The following is a 23,538-nucleotide window of genomic DNA, read 5'->3' as shown; positions in this document are numbered from 1 at the left end:
CTCGAGCCTGTTAAAAAATCGCAAAAGCAACTCCATACAACAAAGTCAACCATTTTTTGGAGGAAACTGCTGACTAAATCACGTTACAGGTCCGAGGAATACAGCGGTCGAACGTCTGCGCATATGTGGATGTTGTAATGGATAGGTAGCGTGCTCTCAGGCTTTCAGACCCAAGTTGTCTTACAAAAATTGTAAACAAACACGCAAGCCATTGAGTCACGGTGTTTTAGAAGCGTATAAATTTTTTGATAATACTCAAGACAAGACGATTTCTATTGAAGTTTCAATTTTTCTTTACATATTTTGCGTGACAGCGGTTCTAGCTCATGTTTTTCTGTCAGATTTTGGGCGCGAATAGATGCGCAGCTGGCCAAATTTGATCCCCGTGCGCATGCTTAACGTTTGACCGCTGTGTAGATCAACGGCGAATTCCAGTTTATGATCGAATCTGATTTGGATAAATCTAAATGACCCAATTCGCTAGAGAACTTTAAAGGAACTAATCATGAAGTGGCAAATGTTCAGGTTTTATCTGATAGAATAAGGATCAGCAAATTCCGGTGATCCATATTTTCCGAAAAATTAAACGATCCATATATTATATCCATATATTATATCGTATATTTTATCAGTCGCACATGATAAGAAACCGCGATATTTAAAAGTAACATTTTGCTGTGTTTGTCATTCGTCGCTGGAGGACTTCGCCGTCTTTCTTTGCGCTATACTTCGTCTGTATCTTAGACGGTAGCCGAATTACTAAATTGTTTCGAGGAGGCTACAAGAACAGGTAACGTGATTTATTTATCAAAGGCTGTTTTAAAAGTTGTCCATAACTATGCGTCTCATAAATGAGTAAGGTGGATTCAGATTTATAAAACGGCCAGGGAAAGTTTGCATTTGCCTTATTGGCAGCTCTTTCCTTGATTTGGGTGAAATATCCAGGCTACGGTATCGAAATCAATAGCATGAATGGAAGATTCGACTTTTTTTTTGGTCACGTAAAATTGTGAAGCGCTTCCTTCAAAGTTACGAAGAACCTTGCTTGTTCAGCCATGAACTGTTAGAATTTCCTCCTCATTTTCAGGATCTTTTCTTCTCATCGCTGTTGGATATGGAATACTGTAATTAAGGAAGTAATTCTGCTTTTACATTCACTTTTCTTTCAAGTAGTGATCAGCTGCAATTAAACCGAGTACTTTTTAAATACAATTTGCTGCAAAAGTGCCATGAAAAGGTGAAACACAAACTCATTCATGCAAAGGTGTTAGGAAGCGTGTGGTTGTTTCAGTCTTTAATAAATAAAGAAACTCGAAATAAACACAGTTTGTGGGTATGGTTGGAAGAAAAAATGGAGCAATTTTTAATTAACTCCAATGAAAGTTTCATTTTGGTTTGCGTCCATGAATATTTTAAATACTATTCGCTTTCGAGTAGATTTCACGAAAATATATTACTATACATATTTAAATGTTTGTGGGTAATGTAGTCTAATGTAATTACTGGTACTGAAGGTAATATCTTCTCCTAGAGGGAGAAAAAACCTCAGTCTGCAGAGGCTGTTAAATTAAATATTCACATCCTGTGCTTTTACATGTGTAAATATTTACCGGTGTTCTAATACTGAATTTATGAGATATGGAAATTATTGCTCGTTAGGAGACAGTCCATCCCTGATAAGGGAGGAAAATAAGTCAATTTGAAGGTAATATCTGGCGAATAAAGTTAAGAGGGCTGATCATGTTTAACTTATCGCCTCAAATATCATAATAATGGTTTATTTTGCGGGCCATAAAAGCCACATTCATCAAATATTTATCCAGGGGAGTGTTATCACTATTCTACGTATTCATCGGCAGGCAATAACTGCGTGAAATCTACGTGCATTCTTGATTATGAATTTGAAATAATCTGTTATCTCTTCATGTGTCATGTCACAAGACAGAAGGGTGGCCGAGTGTAATCATTTCATAAATTAAAAGCTTTGAATCACGCAGGATTTTACAAAGGCAAGAGAGACAAAAATTTATGCTCGCTCATGCCCGCGGGGATGGCTTAATCGTAGTTTCCTCAATCCAAGTGTCAAATCGGTCGATAAATTACTATGCGGGTGTTTGAAGGAGTTTTTCATTTCAAGTAGAAGCGTGCTGTTCTGAAGACGAAATACGCAAAAAGAAAATTCCACTTTAAGGTACTGTTATCACTTTGTTACTTGAATTCTTTCGATTTGATTCGCTGCTACAGGGTTGAATTCGTGGTTTTCCAAGTATTTGTGGTGATTACTCGTGTAAAATGCTATTAATTTCGAAGACTACTCGAACACATTCGTCGCACTACAGAATCTTGAACAACGGAAATTGGATTCCATTCCATATATGTTCACCGCAATCAAAATGTACATGCAATCGAATCACAATTTTAAAAACTAGAACGTTATTTTTTTTCGAAGGGAATGACAGATGTACAAAAAAATCCTGACTTAGGTTAGCGAAAACAGTTGTGCATGGTTATCGCCATTTTTTGGAGTGCACGGCAATTTGGAGAATAATGTTTTCAGTTTTTGGATATGAAACACGATGATAACTGCTCACGGTTTAATACATGAGCAGAATTTTCATCAAGATAAGACAATTTTTCACGGACTTTGATTTTCTTTTGTTTCAAGCAACTAATCAAAGTTGAGCTGAAGCTACTTCTGAATTACGTTGGTGCCAAAATACTACATTGCAAGGTAAAAGGAGGTGAAAATCACTCCAGAGTGTAGCCCAGCGCATCATTATTGCGTGTAGTATCTAACGTGGTTAGCATGGGTATTACTAAATACAGACAGGCAATTTTAATGTACCCGTGGTTCATTTTCTGTTAAACATTCAAGGTGGCCAACCATGTGTTACTCCATATTGAGCCAGGCAACGCTTTTCTTCGCCAGGGAAATTTGTCGTCATTTTTCACTCACAAATAAGCCGACCTATCATTTGTTCCTCTGTTTTGAAGCGAGTAAAAGTCTTCTTTAGGCTCACGGAAAAAAAGATGAAATAGATAAAAGAACCGAAAAGTTTAATTAGAAAGACGAAACCGTCGACTGGTTACTGTAGATTTTACAGATCAATATTCTCAAGAATTACTCTGCAAATATGTAAAAAAGGACTACCTGCTCATAAAAAGAGGCACTATTATATTAATTTAACTTTTTTTTTTAAGGATAAAAAGCCGATTAACAATAAGAGTTTTGCAAAATTCCCTTTGCTGGACTCTTTATGTCGTGGAAGGAACGATTTAAAATGCCGGCCTTTGATCATGAGACTTAAACGCGACAAGGGAATACTAGTGGCCTCTAACCTGTCATTTCAGAGGCTGCAACCCACACAGCATGACGACGTAGTCTTTTTTCCCTTCAATTTTCCTTCCATATGATATCCTCAGGGGTACCCTTAAGCGAAAGGCGCCAACCTACTGCGCCAGATCGGAACTGCGGTCGGGGGTATTTCGGTACAGCGGCTTAATGATCACGAAATCGAATCCATTTTTTTTGCCGTTGTGAATATTTAACTGTCATACTCTGCCATAAACAAAAGTTTCTGTCATAAGGCAAAGTGGTATTTTAAAATTCAATCCAACACTCCCTATAGGTATCAAAAGATCTTGTTTAAATTCAAGAGTAAAGTCATTTGGAGAGCCTAAAGTATTTGAGATATTAGTGACCTTAATATCACTTGACAACTTCGAGGCTGAAGAAAACTGCTAGGAATAAGTGGGCGCGTTTTGCTCGCGTTTTGAACGCGTTTGGCGTGCGTGTGATAACAGTTACCCTTTTTTAAGACGATTTTTGCGAGAATTAAATCGAATTAACTTCTTTTTTCAAGTTTCTTATATGCCTTTATCAGTGATCTGAAACATAGACGTAAGGAGGGAGGAGAGTTAAACTAAACAGGAAACGCTGTCAAGAATTTCTGTCAATGAATTTCCTTTGTCTGTCTTGAGATATAGATAATACATGGAGAGGTTTACAGAGACATGACCTTCTCCAGGCTGTCAGAGATGTTTCTGGTAGGCTGATATCTGAATGTCTTAGTGGAACGATCAGAAACATTTCCTTAACCATTATGAGAAATATTGACCGCTCTGATGATTCCTCAGTTTCACCTTCGAGCTGCTTGCCAGCCTTTTCTCAACTACAGGTGTTACTTTCAGTTTTTGCTAATTTTTTTTTTTTTTTGCACTTAATTTTTTTTGGTTTACTTTTTTTTAGGCGCTAGGGGGGATTAAGTAGACAAAAAGTAAGAGGTGTGAATACCTCAAATAGCTATTTAATGGCAAACCTTAATTTAAATCTTTATTCAATTGTCAGCGAAGGCGTTTGCTAATGAAAGTTTCCTGGAGATTATTATCGAAAAACTGACATACAGCCTTGCTTATGAAATGGCGCTTCTCAGTTAAGTAAATAGAATTTTGTAGAATTTTCTGATGAATTTGTTAATTACCCGGTGGTATCCTCCATTAAAAACATTGAAACATCCTGCGCTGAGACACATTAAAATTTTTTTTCCAAAAATCTTGTTATCTTTGTTGCGTCGAGTCCTTCGTAGTCTTAAATCATTGTCCATAGCATGATAGCGATCCTTTGTGTTATTTTTATGTGGTTTTGCCGTTGTGCAAAGCTCGCTGTCAAAGTTTCTTTTTCTTTCCTTTTATCGAAATTTTGACGAAATCTCGTCGAAAATATATTTTTCCTCTGCATAAAAGCACCAAACATAACTTAGTCGGTATCGGAACAAGCCGAACAAAGTCTCTTTCTCCGTAGCTAAACCTCGAAATGTGTACTTAGATCTTCAAATCAACACCAAAAATTTTGGCGGATGTGCAGTTGTCTAACACGTTGAATACGTGCCAAATGTTTCATCTGTTTAAGCAAACGGGGGAAGACCTTTAATTGCGAGGAGCATAAAAACACTTGCACATTTGAAGTCCTCAAATTGCAATGAAACTAATAACAAAAATTCGTTGCAGTATGACTTTCTTATTTATCCTTAAATGAAGCATTTCCGTTTTCCGTGGTTTGCCAATGTTGGTGTCTTTTAATCTTACCACACTAAAATTTGTGGTTTCTTTCACGTTAACACCAATTTGCAGGTCGCAACGAAGGATTCAAAATATCGTGACGTGACGCTTGTAAACTGAACTTAAATGAAAAACTTGATACCGCAATATTTATACGTATGTATAAATACTACGGTAAACGGCCGTTGAAACCGATTAACTTACTGTGTATCATTTCGAACCGACGAAGGCTAATGTTTGGAATTTTCAAACATCTTAAGTTCTCTTACGCGTGCCGGACATGTTGTACGCCTGTGAATTGAAAATGGCTATTCTAATCGATGACGTACTTCAAAGCGAATAACTGGGCCTTAGGTCTTATTTGTATTACTGTTTCTTAACGTCATTTGAAAAACACTGGCCACCCGCATGACAATTCATACGCAAATATATAGTTTAGTCACGTCCTTACGAGGCCCTATATTTTACCGTTTCCTGTTGACAGGTAATAAAGCCTATACACGAAAAACAGCGAAAGTGCAGGCAAGTAAACCCTCTGGTACTTTCCATGTGTAATGTACCGCAAACTACGATCTATGCTTCCCATTTTTGAGCACTTTAAGACATTTTTTTTTAAGGTAGGACTTGCCATCGTTCAAAAAAATACATGAGAATTCAATTTCGTTATTCATCGAGTACAGAACGAGGTCCAATATTCAGAATCTTGTTATATGTTTTTATACAAATACAAATTTTTCTTTGAATACGACTATATTTTTAACAAAAATTGCGCTAGAACTTTGATCATTTCGATCTATCGTCTTAGATTTAAAATGATACTTAAGGTTTTTCTGGTTTACTGCTGTTGATTCCGGATGCTAAACTTGTAACCTCGTGTGGAATATTCCGCATCTGAAGTTCATTAGAAATATGATACGTTTTTGACATGTTTATCACCATCGACAGTCTCGATGTATCATGCAAACGATCGCGAACAAGAGAAGATTTAAATGTGGCATTCAATCAGAAGCCAACTGAGTAATTTAGTAATGAAGTAATGCCCGAGAGAGATTAGTCCAAGAGTGAGAAAGAGGCGTTGTGAAAGAGCTTCGTAATAGAAGGCTTAACTTCTTTTGTCTAACAACCTGTTGTATTTTTTTATCGCTAATTCCACGATGGACCAATAGAGTCCTATATATTTGCACATTATCGGCCAAATGAGGTTGTGGAATCGCGCAGATTGAATTTCTATGAGTTCCTGTCTGACCACCTTACGCTTTCCTTCCCGCCGAGAACTGTTTATTGAGTGCTCATTGCAAGACAGAAATATTGTAATCAAGATCGAGTTTACGAAAAAAAAAAAAAAACACTTCAACACTCTGTCAAAATTTAAATTATTCAAAACTGAATATTATGATATCGATCGCAAATGTATGTATTACAAAGTAAAAACAGCCTTTTGTCATTTGCAGCAGATGAACGTAATTGACGAATCTCCGATGAAAACGAACGAGAGTGCGTCTACGCGAAGGGTAAGTCTCTCGTTTTAAGGTTAATTCAGTTTAGAGAAGCCGCCACCGGATGACGTTCTCATTAAACTGTAATGTTTTGCATTCTACATGAAGGATTACTGTAGGTATATTTGTTATTATTTTTTGGCCCTTTAGCGTGTTTTTGAAAAAAATTTGTCGCGTCGTTTGACACACGGATTGGTTATTACGCCTTCAATTCTGTTAGAATTATATTTTAACAGGTCAAAAAATATTGCACGTTGCGATGAGTTAGCAGTTTTTTTTTCGAACCCAAAGAACTTAAATGTGATCTTTTAAGCGACAAGAAAACCACAAAAAAGGTCTTGTTTTGGAAAAAAAAGCTAAGGCCCTGCCTATGAATTGATAAATGTTTACTAAAACATGGAACGTTAATGGTGTTAGGGTATATTTCTTTCATAGCATTTGCACATTTCACATTAAGGAGTTTGACATTAAGCCCATCTTCGCCTTATCCCCTTCATTAACTGTAGTAAATGGGTTCATTTTGTATAATTCCCCTGGTAGCTGTTGAAGAGAAATAAAAAGTTGCAAATATGATTTTTAAATTGTTTATAAGAGCAAGCGCTGATCTGAAGTCAATCCAGACGGTGCTGTGTTGGATGACTTGAAAATGCACAAATTAGTTACAGTTCGGCAGAAAAAGAGTATCATTATTGTTATTTCCTTTTTGGCGAGCTATGGTTACGTGTATCGCGAAATGCAACTGAGTAACGCGGTGCAAATTTCAGCAAAAAACGATTTCAGTTTCTTGGTTTCTCTTTCAAGCACAAAATATTTCGATTACTCGTTGAATTTGAGACAGTTTGGTTAAAAGTGTACTGTTTAAAAAAATGACGAGAAGTTGCCCCCGTACTTTTTAAACATTTACTGCCATCTGCTTAAGCAAAGTAAACGCCATAGCTGTTTTCTTCTCTTGCAAAAAAAACATAAAACAAAAAACAAAACAAACACTGTTAAAGGAAGCAAATTTTAAAGATAAAATTGACAAGGAGTCCTCTCTTAAAACGACAGGCTACTCTGCAAATGCACCAACGATTAGCGGGCTTTTGAGCCTATTGTGTTCTTCTACAGGACGAACTTTCTTAGTTATTACAGAGGAAATGTGAGATGTCTTACGGTGTTGAGGAAAAATAATGCTTCGGAGAAGAAAAAGAAATAAAGAAATCACTTAAATAAACTGTTTCCACCAATCGATTTGGAAATTAATTGATGTCATGCTTTTCAGGTTGAGAGAAAACTTCGCAGAATGTAAAGGGAGAAATAAAAACATCAATGAAAATATGATTCAAAAGAGAAAACCCTCGAAAGACAAGAAGAGGCAAAAAAAGGTTGGATTCAAGGTTCGCAACGATTTGAATTTGCCCACGTTTACACGTGACAAATTATGTCACCACGATTATGAATACCTCAGAGGGAACTCTAAACGGATTATGCAACTTGCGCTATGTTTTCTTATCCACATTCCTTTTTAAAACTTTACGACGCTAGCTGAGAGAATCAAAGGTTGCGTTAAAATTCAAGTGATAGTAGGGATTACTGTAACACTGTAGGCCACGACGGTGAACAAAAAAAATCTTAATTGCTCTCAGTGCAAATTTATAATTCATGCAATTTTTTTTTTCTCGTATCAAATTTTGTCGTGACGCAGGTGGGTAAAATTATTATTATTTCCCCTGAGAACTTCTCTGTCAGGAAAAGGACATGTAAACACAATATGGAATTCGTCTGCAATTTCAAGCGAGGAATAACGAATAATCCGGTCATTTTACGCGATTCAGTTCCGTTAATTAAGTTGATAAGCGGATAAAAATTTGGATACGAATTACCGGGATGATTTTGGATATGGTGATTGTCTGGTTGGATACTTTAAGCCAAGAGGCGAAAAAAGATGTACAAATGTGTTTAATTGTTCAAAATATGCAAAACAGAGAGATTTTGGTTTGTAAATTGGTCAGAGATACGTGATGTTTTTGGCTCTCTGAATTAATATGGCGCAGGCGTATTTAAGAGACAATAACGTCTCAGTTGCCACAGACGAGGTAAGAATCATGCCTTATAATCAGAACCCAAATCCACAAAAATGTACATTTTTTTTGCGGAAATTTCAATATATTTCTCAACTGGCTTGAGAACAAGGTATGTGAATTTAGAAGAGCTTCCGCTAAAGTTGTATTTAAGAAGACTTTTAGCGTTTGTTTCAAAATCATTCTTAAATCGAAATGCCTCTGGCCACTAGCCCCGAATCCTTCGAATTTAGCAACTTGATGCAAATTTTCAATTTCAAGACTCGTTACACGGTTCAAATACTTGCAAAGAATAAACCGGATTAGGACTTCACCGGTTGAGCTGAATTTCGTTTGCAGAGTCGCGATGCGCGAGTATGCTTTTTTTAACTGAGTACGGAGACGCGTCTACTCAGTGTTTTACGCAACTTCACACAATTACAGCGATTTGTAATAACGAGGATATGGTAACTGTTCGCCACTATTCTAGTCTATTCGTGTAAAACCTGATTATTATATGACATATATTTTCCTATTACAATCAAAACAAACACTTCGTATAGATTTAACGGGACGTGATATTAACGGAGATCTTGGAGTAAGATCTTGGAACAAGCTACTTCTTCAGATATTATTGCAGAAAATTTTAAAATTTTCGTGTAGATGAAACTTCTGGTTTTGGAAATCTTTCCCATAAGAAAAAAAAACTTTCGAACAATTATTTGACATATTCAAAATTTCTCTATGTCATAAGTTTTTAAGAAGGACAAGAATTTCGGATTATAACGGCACCAATTTCAGGATTTATTATATCCATTTTGAAATCGCTGATCTATGCAATCTGATTGGCTCTCAGTAGTGCGATTTATTCACAAATCCACTCAGTTCAATCCATTGTAGAGATTGACAGCCAATATTGAATTTTACCAGAATGCCACCGCATCAAATGCCAGAAGAGAACGTCCTTGTGGATATCGACCTGTAAAATGTATAGACTGTATAATGCGTAGGATTCAATAGTCGAATGTGTTTATTTTAAGGACCTTCCAGACGAAAACGGTCTCTAACGAGGCAATCCGTGACGTTATTACCTGACAGTCGGGTCTTTAAATGACGTCAATGCGTCACAGGTCGTCCTACGTTCGAAGTATTGTCGCCAATTCAATAGATGAATTCAATAAGGACTTTAATTTCAAACTCCCTTTTTTAAAAATAGTGTCAGAACACTGACAAGTTTCGGTGTCCTGATAAGAAATTTTTCATTCAAGAAGCACCCTTTCACGACGCGACAGAATGTGTGGACAGAAACGGTTTGTGAGCATGTTTACTTTACTTTTTGTAATATGTTATATACCTATAAATGCCTAGTTAGGCTGTAAAGTCTTTTCTATGGATGAAATATATCCATTTCTGAATATATTTGTCCACTCTGTGAAGGCATTGCGTGATTTTTCCCAAACTTTCCGTCGCCAAAGAGGGCCTAAACATTTTTGGCCTCTTAAATAGCACTTAAAAAGTAGAGTTGAAGGCCAAAAAGCAAACGATTGAAGAGCAAAGATGAAGTTTTGAAAATTGGGAGGACTGAAAGTTTATTCCCGTTACATCACAGTAGTGAAATCTTTTTACCTCGATTATTTGCGCCAATACTTGTATTTAAAGTGACTGGGGAGGTTTAAATTTAAAGGTAAAGCCTCTGAATCCGAAATTCTGCTCATTCGATGTGACTTTCAATCCTGTTTCTTAAAAGATGTGTAACGCCCCCGTTTGTCTCTTTCACGATAATTCTAGTGCTGAGATGGCTACTTCTGTGGGCTGTATTTAAATCAAGACTGTATTTCAATTAAACTAAACGACTGCAATGCATGCGAAACTTGGATTAAAAGTCTTTTTTATCCTCATTTCCAATTGCCAAGGGAAAAGAAAAGAAAAAATTTTATTAATATGTATGTAAAATATGTCCTTCAGAACGCATCAAAATAGCCATTTACGTCACCCTTGATCTTTGGGAGTGAAATTTCCTGACAATACGTAAGCCATGGACGTCAATGAAAGTTAAAACAGAATTATACCACAGATATCTATTTTTATCCCCCCCTCCTGAAAATTAAGTATATCAGTTTTCAACTAACCGAGTTTCGAAGTTCTAAGGTCCTTGATTGCCTATGCCGCCATTTTGAAAACAAATCAGTCCCCTGAGAACACACACGCCAAAATGAGGGAATCACATCGCCACTCACAAACTATAGTATCAAAACAAAAATGCAAATGATAAATAGATAAATAAACACCTACATATTTGTATTAAAACAAGAAAATCATTATTTGAGTCGAGAATGGCTTTATCAGTAAGGCCTAGTTGCTCGTACAGGTTTCCAAGAAATAGAAACACGCGGAGAGAAAGAAAGACAAGTGTATAGGTTGCCTAGCAACATTCAACTTAAAGCAGTGAAGAGATGAATATTATATGGCTTGTGGTTTGACACTTTCCTATTTTCTTCTGAGGAAACATAAATCTCAGAAGGAAAAGTGATGTCGCCATAAGGTCACAGAGGCTCTAAAGTAAAGACTTGTATAGTTTGGAAAAATTCACGTGTGGCAATAGTTGAAATATTTATTCCAGAACTCTTGTCCAGCGGTTTATCGATTTGGGAAGATAATGTCAGTCTTTAAATCGTGAAACTAGCTAAAGCAAGGGTGCTAAGCAGGTGATCTTCAATATAATGTTGTTTTAAAAGGAGGGACAAGCAGGACGATAAAAGGGAAGTATCAGTTTTCGGAAGTAAAATTTAGACACAGAGAAGGGGATTGTAAGCTCTCATTCATTAGGTTTGTAACTAGTTTTCTACTTTCTGTTCCATTGGTGACACGTTCACTCGTGCCCTTGAATAAGTTGTCAATGCCCACCCAAATACCGTAGTTTAAAGAGCGGTACGTTGAAATTGATTTAAAATTCTACCAAGTGAACTAAAAGGTTCAATAATTCAAGATCAAGAGGATAGCTTTGCCTGATAACGAAAGTGAGAGCCCATGTAATTTATCTCTTTAACTTTTCTGTCTGCGATCATTGATGGCTGTTCGGTTAATGGAAATGCTATCCGCCTGTCATTATGAAATTTAAATTTTTTAAAAAGCACGTACACAATTATTTTTTTATTGTAAATTTGAGGTCTTCTTTAACTTTTACACTTTTATCCCTTACAACAGGAGGTAATTCATACAAGTTTATGTTCGAATATTTCACCGTCAAAATAACGATATTTAAATGGACTTTTCTTTTCGCGAGATAATGGGAAGTAAATACCCTGAAGCTTTTAAATTTTTGTGCATTTGCACATCAATGCCATTTAATTTTTCTCACGGAAACTTTTACAGAGCAAAATGAGAACTGATAGACAATATACAAATATCTTAACGGCATATTCTATCTATGAATTGAGACAGGTCTCCTAGATTTCTTTTGTTTGATTTTATTACTGGCCATTAGCAAATGGTGGATAAACAGAAGAAAAAAAAACCTGAAAAGCTTTATTTTTCTTTCCGCATTAGCCAATATTGCTAATGAGTCCTGATATAATCCATTAAATATCTCAGCCCTCGGACAACCAATAAGAAGCCCGCACATAACGATAAACACTTTAGGGGAATAAGAAGCGTTTATGACATGCAAAATGTAATATGACTTTTAGTTGGCTTTTTCAGAAGCCATCTTGACTGAGCTCAGAAAAAGCTCGCGGTCTTAGCCGTAAAAAAATGCTATCGTTGCAGAAAGGTCATCTTTCCCATACTTTGATTCTCGAGATCTCTCTAATAACATTCGTAATAAATGGCGGATCCCTTTGAATATAACAGCTAATCTTACGCGCGTGCAATTATACAAAACACGCCCGAAAACTTGTTCACGTAAAGGTTTCAGAGTAGAATGGAAATTCAAATTTTTGAAGACTCAACGATCTCCTAATAGGAGAGATTTTCATGCATTAAATAACCGAGGTGATCGCATAGTTAATCAAGTCTTTTCAGCGAAATAAGACATTTAATGCTCTTACTGTTCCGTCATTCCTTCAGGGTTTTAGATTTTAAGAGAAAAAACGTTGTTTGGTCTATACGCCATTTTTCTTTTGTTCTTAGTTTCCTTGCAGATGGTTTCAACGTCTTACTTTCAGGAAAAAAATTTGAATAATCCTAAAAATTGAGCGTTATCAAGCACGCACAAACATATACATATATGGAAATGAATTTGATATCAGAGCTCTAGTTATAAGACAAACTTTTACGACGAATAACTCCACGTCTCCACGGAAACACCAAAGAAAGTTGTGTTTTGGACCCTGCTGTGTCTTTTCGTATTTCATCATGATAAGTCGCAGATACAAGCACAAACTTAAAAACTCTAAAGCATTCTCTGTGGGATTTCAACTGATTCTTTTTTTCACGTTATAACGTGATCAGTTTGTACAGGCTATGCCGTAATTATCTTCTGGAATTATGAAAGGAAGACGTTTTCGGTCAAACGCGGTATATGATAGATTAATCAATCTCATTTTTTAAACAATTCCTGTGTCTTCTCCTCATTTATAGCCAAGATCAAAACATCAAAGTATGCCGCTAGTTTATTGATGTGGTCAACTGTTGCATATTCTAATTACTAGCGGTACGGGAAGTTCTCAGTCAGAACGGGAAAAAGTTAAATTAAGGTCAAGATTCTGATTTATATTCTACAATTTTGTTTGAAGAGAGCTTCGCTGAGTAGAACTGGTCGATTGATCTCAACTTAACAGAGCTAGAAAAACTGCCCTATCTTCATAAAAGTCGTTACGTCCATCTTGCTCGATGGTTTAACTAAAAATACGAGCAATGTGCAAAATCTCCACTTTTATTTAACAAATAGAGAAGCCTTGGCTGTGCTCTGTTCTGTTGTAAAGCACACAGGAAGCGGTTCGAGCACGAAAGAAGTGTAGGGAGAAACACGAGACGTAGTCATCAAGATTGTTTTGTTTTGTTTGTGAACACGAAACTATATATACTACACGAGTGTTGGCCGAGTGTTTCACTTTTAATTAATGAAAAAAAGCTAGAGAGGGGTCTGGGAAATGGTCGATCACAGTACAATTAGGCAGTTAGGGTGACGGCTTTAGCTGTCTTTCCCTATGTTCTATACTCAGATAGAGCACGCTGTTTCAACCGATGACAGCGCGCGTTATATCCGAACTTTATTATATACTCAACAAAATATTGCGTTTCTGATTGGTCAATGATGAATGCATAAATAGGTTATAGAGTGCAATAGAGGTTATAGAGTGCAATACGGAGAAGTTGCCATGGAAACACCGGGGAAGCGCCAAATTTGAACACCAAATTATAAAAAAATGGCTGACAGCCGGTTTGCTTTGTCAAACCAAAACATCGTTGAGCAACTTAAAGAAAATGCGAAAAACAAAAACACGTTGAAAGCTACACAGACCTGGTTAAATGTCTGGCAAACATGGGCGACTCAACGAAAAGTAAACCCAAAAATGGAAGAATACGAGCACGAACAACTCGATAAAATGTTGGAGTAATTTTGTCGAGAATTTAATAAATAAAAAATCGTATGAACCTGCTCGTGCATTTCGTGATTTATGGTCACTCGTGATGTTTTGAAAGTTCTCAAATTGCATTCGCCTACGGCTCGTGCAATTTTGAGAACTTTCAAAACATCACTCGTGCCCATAAATCACGAAATGCACTCGCGTTCATACGATTTCCTATACTTATTATAACATAAGTTGAGCCATGCAAAATGGGATTCATTATGCCATTTTGATTCTACTTTTACCTTTTCGGGTTATGGTTTCTGAAATATACATTCCCACGGTATTCTTGGAGAATCATATCAATTGCAGAAGGCGTGCGCGAAGGAGGAACCAACACAAGCGAAAAATGTCCTTTGTGACAAACAAGGAATCAAAGACACAAAAATATCTGTTTTATTCAAAAGTCCATCGCAGAAAAGCCAAAGGAAAACTTGAACAAATCAACGTTAAAATCGTTCCGTGAGGTCATGTTATCGGTTTTTTTTCCGTTCGTACTTTTTGCCTTGTTATACCGTATAACACCATAACATTTTGCGTTTCCTGTTGCCCTAATGTAATAAAATAGCATGATGATGGCATTATGAAGTAGTTTACATATCCTTCCTGTTGATAATCGGCTCAGTTCCTCGATTATCCGCCGACGCAACTAAACAGGTCCTTCAGTTAATAACTCTGTCAATTTGTTAAAAGCTTTTAGCGCGTATCCTACCTCATAGTTGTGGCGACCGTGCAACTGTCACAGTCAAGGTGAAGAAATCCTACTGTGAACATCATATACCGATATGCCAAATTGTTTGAGCATGCGTGGTATTACTTGAGAAGATTTGTTTTGGCTTTTTGATTGGTTATTTCGCTAATGATTTTCAAAAATCGTGTGGCGTGATAATTGTTGACTTTTTGTGGTGTCTGTAATAACGGAGTTGCAATTTTTATCTCATCTGTATTTAAAAAACCATGGTGTGCTATAACGCTTATTGAGGCAGCTGCCGAGACTTTTAAACTAAATGACTTTTTATCTCTGGCTGAGGCAAAATGTGAAAAAAGGTGACCTTCACAGGAAAAACTGAGACTGTGCCTAGCTTTGTGTCATGTGGAGGAAAATTTCTTGTGTCTGGTAAAAACCTGATTTTCAAATTTGTCCGTAAAATATCTTTTAGAAGGTTGCAACATTGCAGCGATGAACTGTGGTGGAAGCGTATTCCACTCTTTTCAAAATTGTTGGAAAAACTCGTGAGAAAGGCCACTTTAATTTGCTGGGCTCACACAATCAAGCTTGGCCCTTGGTATCAACAGAGTTAGGACACAGTTTGTTTTGTTGAACATGTCTGGCTAGATTTTTTAGGTTATCTTTTGGCAATCCAAGCTAGTTTTCTCCATTCGTAGCCATCCTCGTTCTTTCTCGATTTATTCGTACCATTTTGTCGCATTCTACCTTCCCAATCGAACTCGGTTGTTCTTCTCCCTTTTAAGGTGCATATAATTTCCTGTTGCAGTCAGTCTTGACGGCTCAAATCATTGCGATTCTTAACACAAAGCCATCTTCGTTCTTTCTTGATTTACTAATTGTTATTTGTTTTGTTCTTTCTTCTCAATCTAACATTTTGTAGTTCCTCTTCCTTTGACGGTAATATTTCTTGTCGCAGTAAGAATGGACGGCTCAAATCAGCGCGATTTAGCTCCTTCATCGCGTAAGGAGTCTAAGAGATCGAACATTTGCAGCCTCACTGTTTAAATATTTGAATTTTGTAACTGTTTAAACTGACATTCAACTTTAAACATCCCTCAAATCAAGAGAAGAGCAAATGAATCGAAAGCAAACAACCAAAAATAAGCCGAGAAACAAATAAGCAGTCCTTAGCTGTGAGGCTCAGTGTTATGTCATAAGGCAACGATTTACATGTTGGGAAATGTTGTGCTGGCGATATAATCTTGCATTATGGTTGGACAACGCGCAAAGTTCGGTCAAAAAACATAATTTATATCCTTGATCTGCAACTTCCATAATTCCTAACTAATTCCGTGTTCTTTTTGACCCCTAAATCGCCAACAAAAACATTTACCAAGGCACCAAGAGACAGATTACAAAAACAAAACAGGACACGGCTTTAAGAACGGCCGCTACTGATATCAAAGTTTGAAAACAAAATTGAGGCCCTGATCGACCTACTTAGCATGACATTTGTTGCACTTTTTTCCATTTTATCCAATATTTCTTGATTTTATTCATGTAAAATTAATTATATATCACCGAAGAGGTGAAAGGTTTGTCACCTTTTCGGAATTAGATATGTTTTCCTTTTTTCCAACTATATTTATTTGCGGCATGTCTAAAAGAAGCGACAGCGAAATATAATTAAAACGGCGGAAATGGCGGACACCCTTCGAAGGAAAACCGGAATTGGAGATGCTTTAATTCGATACAAGTGAGAAAAATTATTTAAAATAAAAGCTGAAAAACAGTTTTTGACAGGGTGCCTCGGCCATTGTCCCGTGTGTTTTTCCGTCAGAACTTTAATCGAGGTGACGAGTGAGGAAGAGAAAATCCATCGAGCTGAGTAAGTCAGGTCATGTAGTGTACCACAAACGTAATTTTATTTGCTTCATTAAGATCCCGCCTAGTTAATTGAAAGTATACATGGGGCCAAGTTATTGAAATTGAGGGATTTAATTTCAGATTTGCTTCGAGTTGAAGATGTCATCGCACCAAGTGTTTCACTATTAAAACGACTTTTTTCGTTTAATCGGCAATCTTCAAAAAAATCCCATCTTCTGAGAGTTAGAGGGGTGAAAATTCACCAGAAATAAAAAAAAAGATAATTAAAAAAGACATTACAACGGAAGAAAGGAAGAGAAATTCAGCAAGTTCAGTTTGGAGTTTTGTTCCTACAGTTCTAGCAATCTCACATCTTGAATGGATTCTTCTCTATAGTCTTCGCCGAGTGCTGTTATCCGAAAATCCACCATATTTTTTTGATCAATTAATTGTTTGATAGATGTGTAATGGCGTCCACAGAGCTATAAGTAAAGAGCTTCATTGCAGAAACATATTGTTTGATTTCAAAATAAAACGAAGCGAAACATGAATGTAAAAATTTGCTTTGCATTTCGACCGTAACTTTCCTTGTGTGCTCAAAGGCAAATTAACTCACTCTCTTTTCTTTCATTCTTGATGTTTTGTAAACGACAAAGAAAAAAAAACTCTAAAAATTTTTTATATTTTATCATGTTTATTCATATTCATGCCAAGTACATGTATTGCACCTTCTAAAAATGTATTGTTTTTATGGCTTTGCTAATGAAATTTTAATTTAAAATGAGTCGCTCACGCTGGAAATTCTCAACGGAATCGGAAACGACCAAAAACTCCTGGAGTTTCTTTTATAACTGCTAGCATCGGGAGGCGATTAGACCGTCGTATGCAAATAAGTCCGGAGTATCGTAAACTTTGTTTAGTGCTTTTATTGCCGCAACGACGAGCACCTTAATTTCACTTAAGAGGTGACAAAACCGCACTACATTAGCACAACCCTTAAAGTTAAAAGCGTTTTTGAAACATAACATGAATTATGACAAAATGCTCTTTGTGATCTATATTATGGAGAACGTTTTGTTGAAATTGAATTGAAAAAGAAATCTGTCATGGATAAATTCAGCTTTCTGTCAAGTCTCTGCAGACTGTGTCGCATGTGGAAAAAAATTTAAAAGAGATCAAACAAGTCGCTTTTTTTCCTTTGTTATGTATTTATCTTTCTATTATGTCAAGAGACATTAGGATTATTTTGAAAAACAGAAATAACATAACAGCGTACATAGAGAAAACAATTCATAAATTTAAGACATTCAATGCCCCGTTCATAATTAGTGGTTTTATCGCTGTGTTTTTAGAAAATTGCCTGACACAAATTTTAGCATGATAACAAGTTATCATCAAAATTCAATTCTACTCACTCGAATACAATATTTTGCTCAATCTCTTATCTGCAGGTCCACTGCGGCGAGCTTATTAGGAGGGCGTAAAAGCCAAGTTGGCGATTAGCAGAACCAATGAAATACTCTGTCAAAAAAGAAAGGAGACGTCTTTCTGTTCGAAGCTAAACATATGGTAATTTTAAAGTTTTTGTTGTACTGTTTTCGAATCAATCGTTTTTGTAATCGAACACGTGGCCGCCTTTTATCTCAAAGATCACAGAGAAGCTTGTTTGAAGAGGACTCGGTCTCGTAAACAGCACGTTCAAAACTGTGATCCAACTGAACAGGTCATAACACTGCTCTTGAAAAAAAAACAAACAGTGCATTTCAAGAAGAACTCCGACGCTGGAAGTAACTACGACATGATTTTAAACTGGCTTTAACTAAGACAAACGTTGATGATCTTGGTGTGGAAATCCATCAATGTTTCACACAAGCGTTTCGGGTGCATTATTTAAGAAACATCGTATCTCTAACAATAACAAAAACCAGCGAAAATCAATTTCCGATTATCCCAGAACTTCTATTGGGTCTACAAACGACCGGCGGGTGAAAGGGTCATTTGCTTCTACCAACGACAGGCGTTTGACGATCAACGTGAGTGGAATTAAGTTCCAAACGTGGCAAAGTACACTGTTGCGCTTTCCTGACTCTCTGTTGGGAAGCATCGATACGATGCAGCAATTCTACGACGCGCGACGGAAGGAGTATTTTCTTGATCGAGACCCATATCTGTTCAAGTTTGTACTGAATTACTACCGTTATGGCAAGCTTCATTGCTCGCAAGAAGACTGTCCCGCGGCTTTCGAGGAGGAATTGCAATTTTACGGGTTTTCAATTTACGATGTAAACAATTGCTGCTGGGATCATTGCAGCCCAAAAGAGAAAGGAGTTCTCGTCGAAGGAGACAATGACGAACTTAAGGGGGAATATTTAAATTGCAACGGCAATTTATGCGACTTACATTGCGAACCAAAACTCACTCTTAAGCAGAAGATTTGGCGAACCATAGGCCCCTCGAAGACGACTAATACTGGAGTGATATTCCACATAATTTACGGGTTTTTCATATTTGTAAGTGTTTTAATAGCTTCATTGGAGACACTGCGTTGCGGGGAAACATCGACGTGCGGAGAGGAACACCACCAAATATTCTTCACCATTGAGTCAATATGTGTCATCATTTTCACAGCTGAGCTCTTGATTAGGTTCTACGTTTGTCCGCAAAAGAAGAAATTTATGTTAGACGCAATGAACGTAATCGATTTATTAGCAATAGTTCCTTACTATTTAACTCTGGTAGTGGAAAGTTTTGGTGGGGAGACAAGTTTTCTGCAGATACTTAAGGTGTTAAGAGTGATTCGTATTCTGAAACTCACCCGGAACTCTCGAAGACTTCGGTGCCTTTTGTTGACTTTACGGCGATGTGCTGTCGACATCGTCTTCCTCTACTGCATCTGTTTCTTGGCGATAATCTTATTTGGAACAGCGATTTATTATTTAGAACTCGCGGAGGGGGATCCGCAGTTTTCAAGTATTCCAGAATCATTTTGGTACATCTGTGTCACTCTCATGACTGTGGGGTAAGGATCATTTGTTTATATAATTTTTTTGCGATCGAAGTATCGCAATTTATGTTTAAATGTAAAATTTGTGTTAGTTATTCTTATTACTGTAAAGAGCTTTTATTATCACCAGAGGATTACTCTCACTCTCGTTAAATCAAAATTTCAAAATTTTTCTACCTTACAATTCTGAACAAAAATTGACGCAAACCATGAACGGTTTTTAAATTTGGATCCTCAAGTATTGGGACCAAAGCTGTGACAATTTAAAGAGATCCATTGATCGCATTTAGCTTTCTCTCGTTCTTGAAAAAAATCACACCTAGAAGTAAGGTATTTGGGCGGTTTCTTGCCGTTTCGATTAATTATGCGTGGGTACGTAAATTAAAAAACCAATCTGTGGTTTTTTGGTCCGCTTATTCCAGAATAACATGAAAGCGATACAAAATTGATCTAACACTCAATTTTTTAATTTTCTTACGGTAAAAATTAAGGGAAAGTTTGGCAATAACTATGAATATACTCGAAGCTCGAGATTTCAATTAGTATTAAGTGTCTTTTGTGTACGCAAATCGCCCTAAAATCCACAGCACTTCTCGAGGTTTATTGAACTTTACAATAAAATAAGCCTTGCTGAGAACGATATTTTCAAAATTGCAATTGAGTGTCTCCAGCTGCTAGGCAAAGTATTATTTGTATTAAAGCTCTTTGTATAAGATCTAAAACCTTGCGGTATTTGCTGACAATTTCAATGACTCAAGCGAGAAAAGACAATGCCTTTAATTTTCACCGTCGACCGACTTAAAAAGATACTTTGTATTGCCAGCTTTCAGCCGGCTCAATGGCTAATTTAGCTCCAGGGTTAAATGGACTCCACACTGACTCTTGAATTCTAGCGTTGTGTGAAAACAGTCTGTAGGGCCAGTAGCTAACTTCGTCGCAAAATGAAGAATTACATTATTACAGGCAAAGAGGTGAAAGGGATGAACAGGAAAACGAAACGATCTCACAAAGGCAAAAAAGGGAAAGATTAATCGGCGACTCTAGGAAAAGAAATTGAAAAAATGAAAAAACTAAATTGAGAGTAAAACACAGTGAAGATCTAGAGTTAGATTGCTGGATATCTAATTCTCATTAGAGCGTCAAATTTATTTGAGTGCAAATATCCTAAGGGAACCTTCGAGCCAATCTTAAATCATATGCATTTTCATTCTATATAAATACCGCTCAAACACATAGAAATCAATGCTTTAATGACTGCGATAACTAATTTTCACACGCAAAAATCATACGCAGAATTCAATACTCAGGTTACCACGATAACTAATTTTCATTGGTTGGATCCAACATAATGACCAGCTCTCAGTTGCCTTATTAGCTCAGTTGGTAGAACGCTCACCGGTGTCGCAGAGGTTATGAGTTTAAATCCGGTACGGGCCTGAATTTTTTTTCAGGCCTTATTTCAACTACTAGTTTAGTAGTGTTCATAACTGCGAGGATCGCTTTTTTATTCGTATCAACTGTATATACCTAACGTAGCTGCAACGTAAATATGTTTCTCGTTAGCTAGAAATTGCTCTGTGTCGTAATTAATCGAGTGATTCAATCGTTCTAATATATATGTTGTATTATGTTTATCACCGTGTAGTTACGGGGACGTCGTGCCGTCATCGATTCTTGGTAAGATAGTTGGTTCCATTTGCTGTGTTTCTGGAGTAGTTTTACTTGCGTTGCCGATTCCAATCCTGCAAGAAAAACAAGTACCATGCACGTTGGAATCTGTGACAGCAAGAAGGAAGCGGAGGCCTGGTGAAAAGACAAATGTGGAGTGCGCAACCTGTTTGGAGGAAAAGCGCTGTTCACTAAGGGAGATCTTTAAAGGTGAAACGAATGGTGATAACTCGAACCTCATGGGAAATAACATTGGACATTAAATCATTAGGCATGATGTTTTCAAATCCCTTTCAGTCTCAATAATGCTTTTTCTCAACGAAAATTAGCCCATTTCACGATTCGATCTTGTTGCACCATTCAGTGACATTCGCATTGCGAGGTTCAGAGCCAAACGTTAGACCGCCAAGAAATCAATTTAAAGTGGACCAATTATTTTTAAAATTATTTCGATGCGTAACAACTTGATTGATAGAGTACTTCAGCATGCAATGAAGTAGCATCGCCCTCTCAATTAATCAAACGAAATACTTTTCTTTGCTGTGATTGGGCGTTGCGATTAGAACCACACCCAATCGAAAAGTGCGTTATTGTGAAAAACAAAAAACAAAAAAAAAAACCCACAGCCCCCATCTTCTCTAGTCTATATATCAATTCAGAGGTATTATTGGTTAGAATTTCTACTATTTTTCAGAAAGAAATTCTTTAATTTCATATTAGAGAGAGCGAAAACAGCTCTAACGTGTACTCGAAACGTTAGCCATACTATAGGTAAGTTTTTTAGCTATAATCGATGTTTATGAATTCGAGATAATATTTTGTTACATAACCGCTGGTCATATTTGTCAAGGTCCATCATTGCGCTTCAGTTATGTTTAGGTCGGTAGTGTTAAAGGGGAGAGTGGAATAGTTGAATAGAACCACAATCTTTTCATTTTCTTTCAACGGTAGATTTAGTGAGTAATTCTGTATTAACGAGACAAAACGCAAAAAGGCTTCTTAATCAGTGAAATCGAGCATCGGATATCAAAGGTTATCGACTGATGCGGGCCAATGCATAACCAATAATCGATTAATATTGACTGGAAACGATATCTTACACCCTATGAAAGCGGGCCGAGTATTAATTGACGCAAAAAGTACTTAACATTATTTCACAAAAGTTGCTGACTTCTTGGATGAAAAGAACACAAAATCATTGATCTGACAAGAAAATCGTGATAACGAAAAACAGTCAATTGATCTCGATCATGCCTACAAAGTTACAAAAATATCCCAGATAGATAAGTCATCGATTTTAGAGATCAGCGAATTAATTGGAATTGACTGATATCGACTTCAATCGATATTGCAAATAGGACATCTCGTTATATTCTGCCATTTTAATCTGCTCCACTTCCCCAACTCAAATTTACTCCACGTGCTAGTGCACATACGCCATTTGATAATACATCGCATTTATGACCTCTTAGATAATACCATAGTCTATTATATTCTGTACCATAATTTTCCGCAGAAAAGGAAGCTATTTCAAACTGATAAATTCAGAAAATTTTGTTCAATTTTACAGCGCAGCAAAGTCAGCTTGTGATGAACGCACAGACTTGATGCATTTTGCTATTACATGTTGTACTCAGATAGCTAATAACAATAGTTAAGACTCTTGAGGCTAAAAACCAGAGAATTACATATTATCCAAAAAAATTATGAATACTAAAGAAATCATTGCGCGCGCCGGAAAGCAAAAATAAAATTGTCATCACAGTGGCAAAGCTTTTGCTCTCGTGTGCTAACTTTGTGTTCAATACGTTGTGATTATCCACCAATTATATGATACCCTGTATTGTAAACAAATTTCAATTGGTTCTGATGCGATGACTAGTGATCAATTTTAAGACGTCACCACTAATAGCCTTTTGCTTTTTTAGATAGATTCCATATTGCCGTCTGTGGACAAACAAAAAATCAAATGAACAGAACAATAGCTGAGCACGTGCACTTTAGAACTTTGTACATTTAGTTTTGTACCTCGGCTTTGTACTTCGGCCAAACCTGTGTTGGACCCTCTCCTCATTGTTTAAAGTTCCTTAGAAATCACATAGGACGTCGAAATGTGGTAAAAACATCAGTTTCCCTTTTCTGTTTTTACCACATTTTGACGTCATCT

At 36.7% G+C, this 23,538-nt stretch overlaps 1 protein-coding gene across 22 annotated transcripts in view; it reads left to right on the top strand.

The window, feature by feature from the left end:
• LOC113686537 (potassium voltage-gated channel protein Shal) overlaps nucleotides 1-23,538 on the top strand; it is a 25,794-nt gene extending 2,256 nt beyond the window's left edge. For 3 of the 22 annotated variants that reach the window (XM_089207461.1, XM_089207462.1, XM_089207463.1), the window contains exons 3-6: nucleotides 5,543-5,580; nucleotides 6,510-6,569; nucleotides 18,151-19,718; nucleotides 21,349-23,143. In XM_089207461.1, the coding sequence (XP_089063587.1) occupies nucleotides 18,559-19,718; nucleotides 21,349-21,634 (1,446 nt within the window). In that variant the 5' untranslated portion in view covers nucleotides 5,543-5,580; nucleotides 6,510-6,569; nucleotides 18,151-18,558 and the 3' untranslated portion in view covers nucleotides 21,635-23,143. Of the gene's footprint in view, nucleotides 1-653; nucleotides 791-1,936; nucleotides 2,192-5,514; nucleotides 5,676-6,509; nucleotides 6,570-7,815; nucleotides 7,931-8,591; nucleotides 8,727-9,787; nucleotides 9,904-11,248; nucleotides 11,420-18,150; nucleotides 19,719-21,348; nucleotides 23,144-23,299 lie in introns of those variants that run through there. The other 19 variants (XM_089207470.1, XM_089207479.1, XM_089207477.1 and 16 more) reach the window with 19 other exon arrangements.

The sequence above is a fragment of the Pocillopora damicornis genome, chromosome 5, assembly GCF_964200805.1.
Source record: "Pocillopora damicornis chromosome 5, jaPocDami1.2, whole genome shotgun sequence".
In the NCBI taxonomy this organism is placed as follows: Eukaryota; Metazoa; Cnidaria; class Anthozoa; order Scleractinia; family Pocilloporidae; genus Pocillopora; species Pocillopora damicornis.
This window is presented reverse-complemented; position numbering and strand designations above follow the sequence as displayed.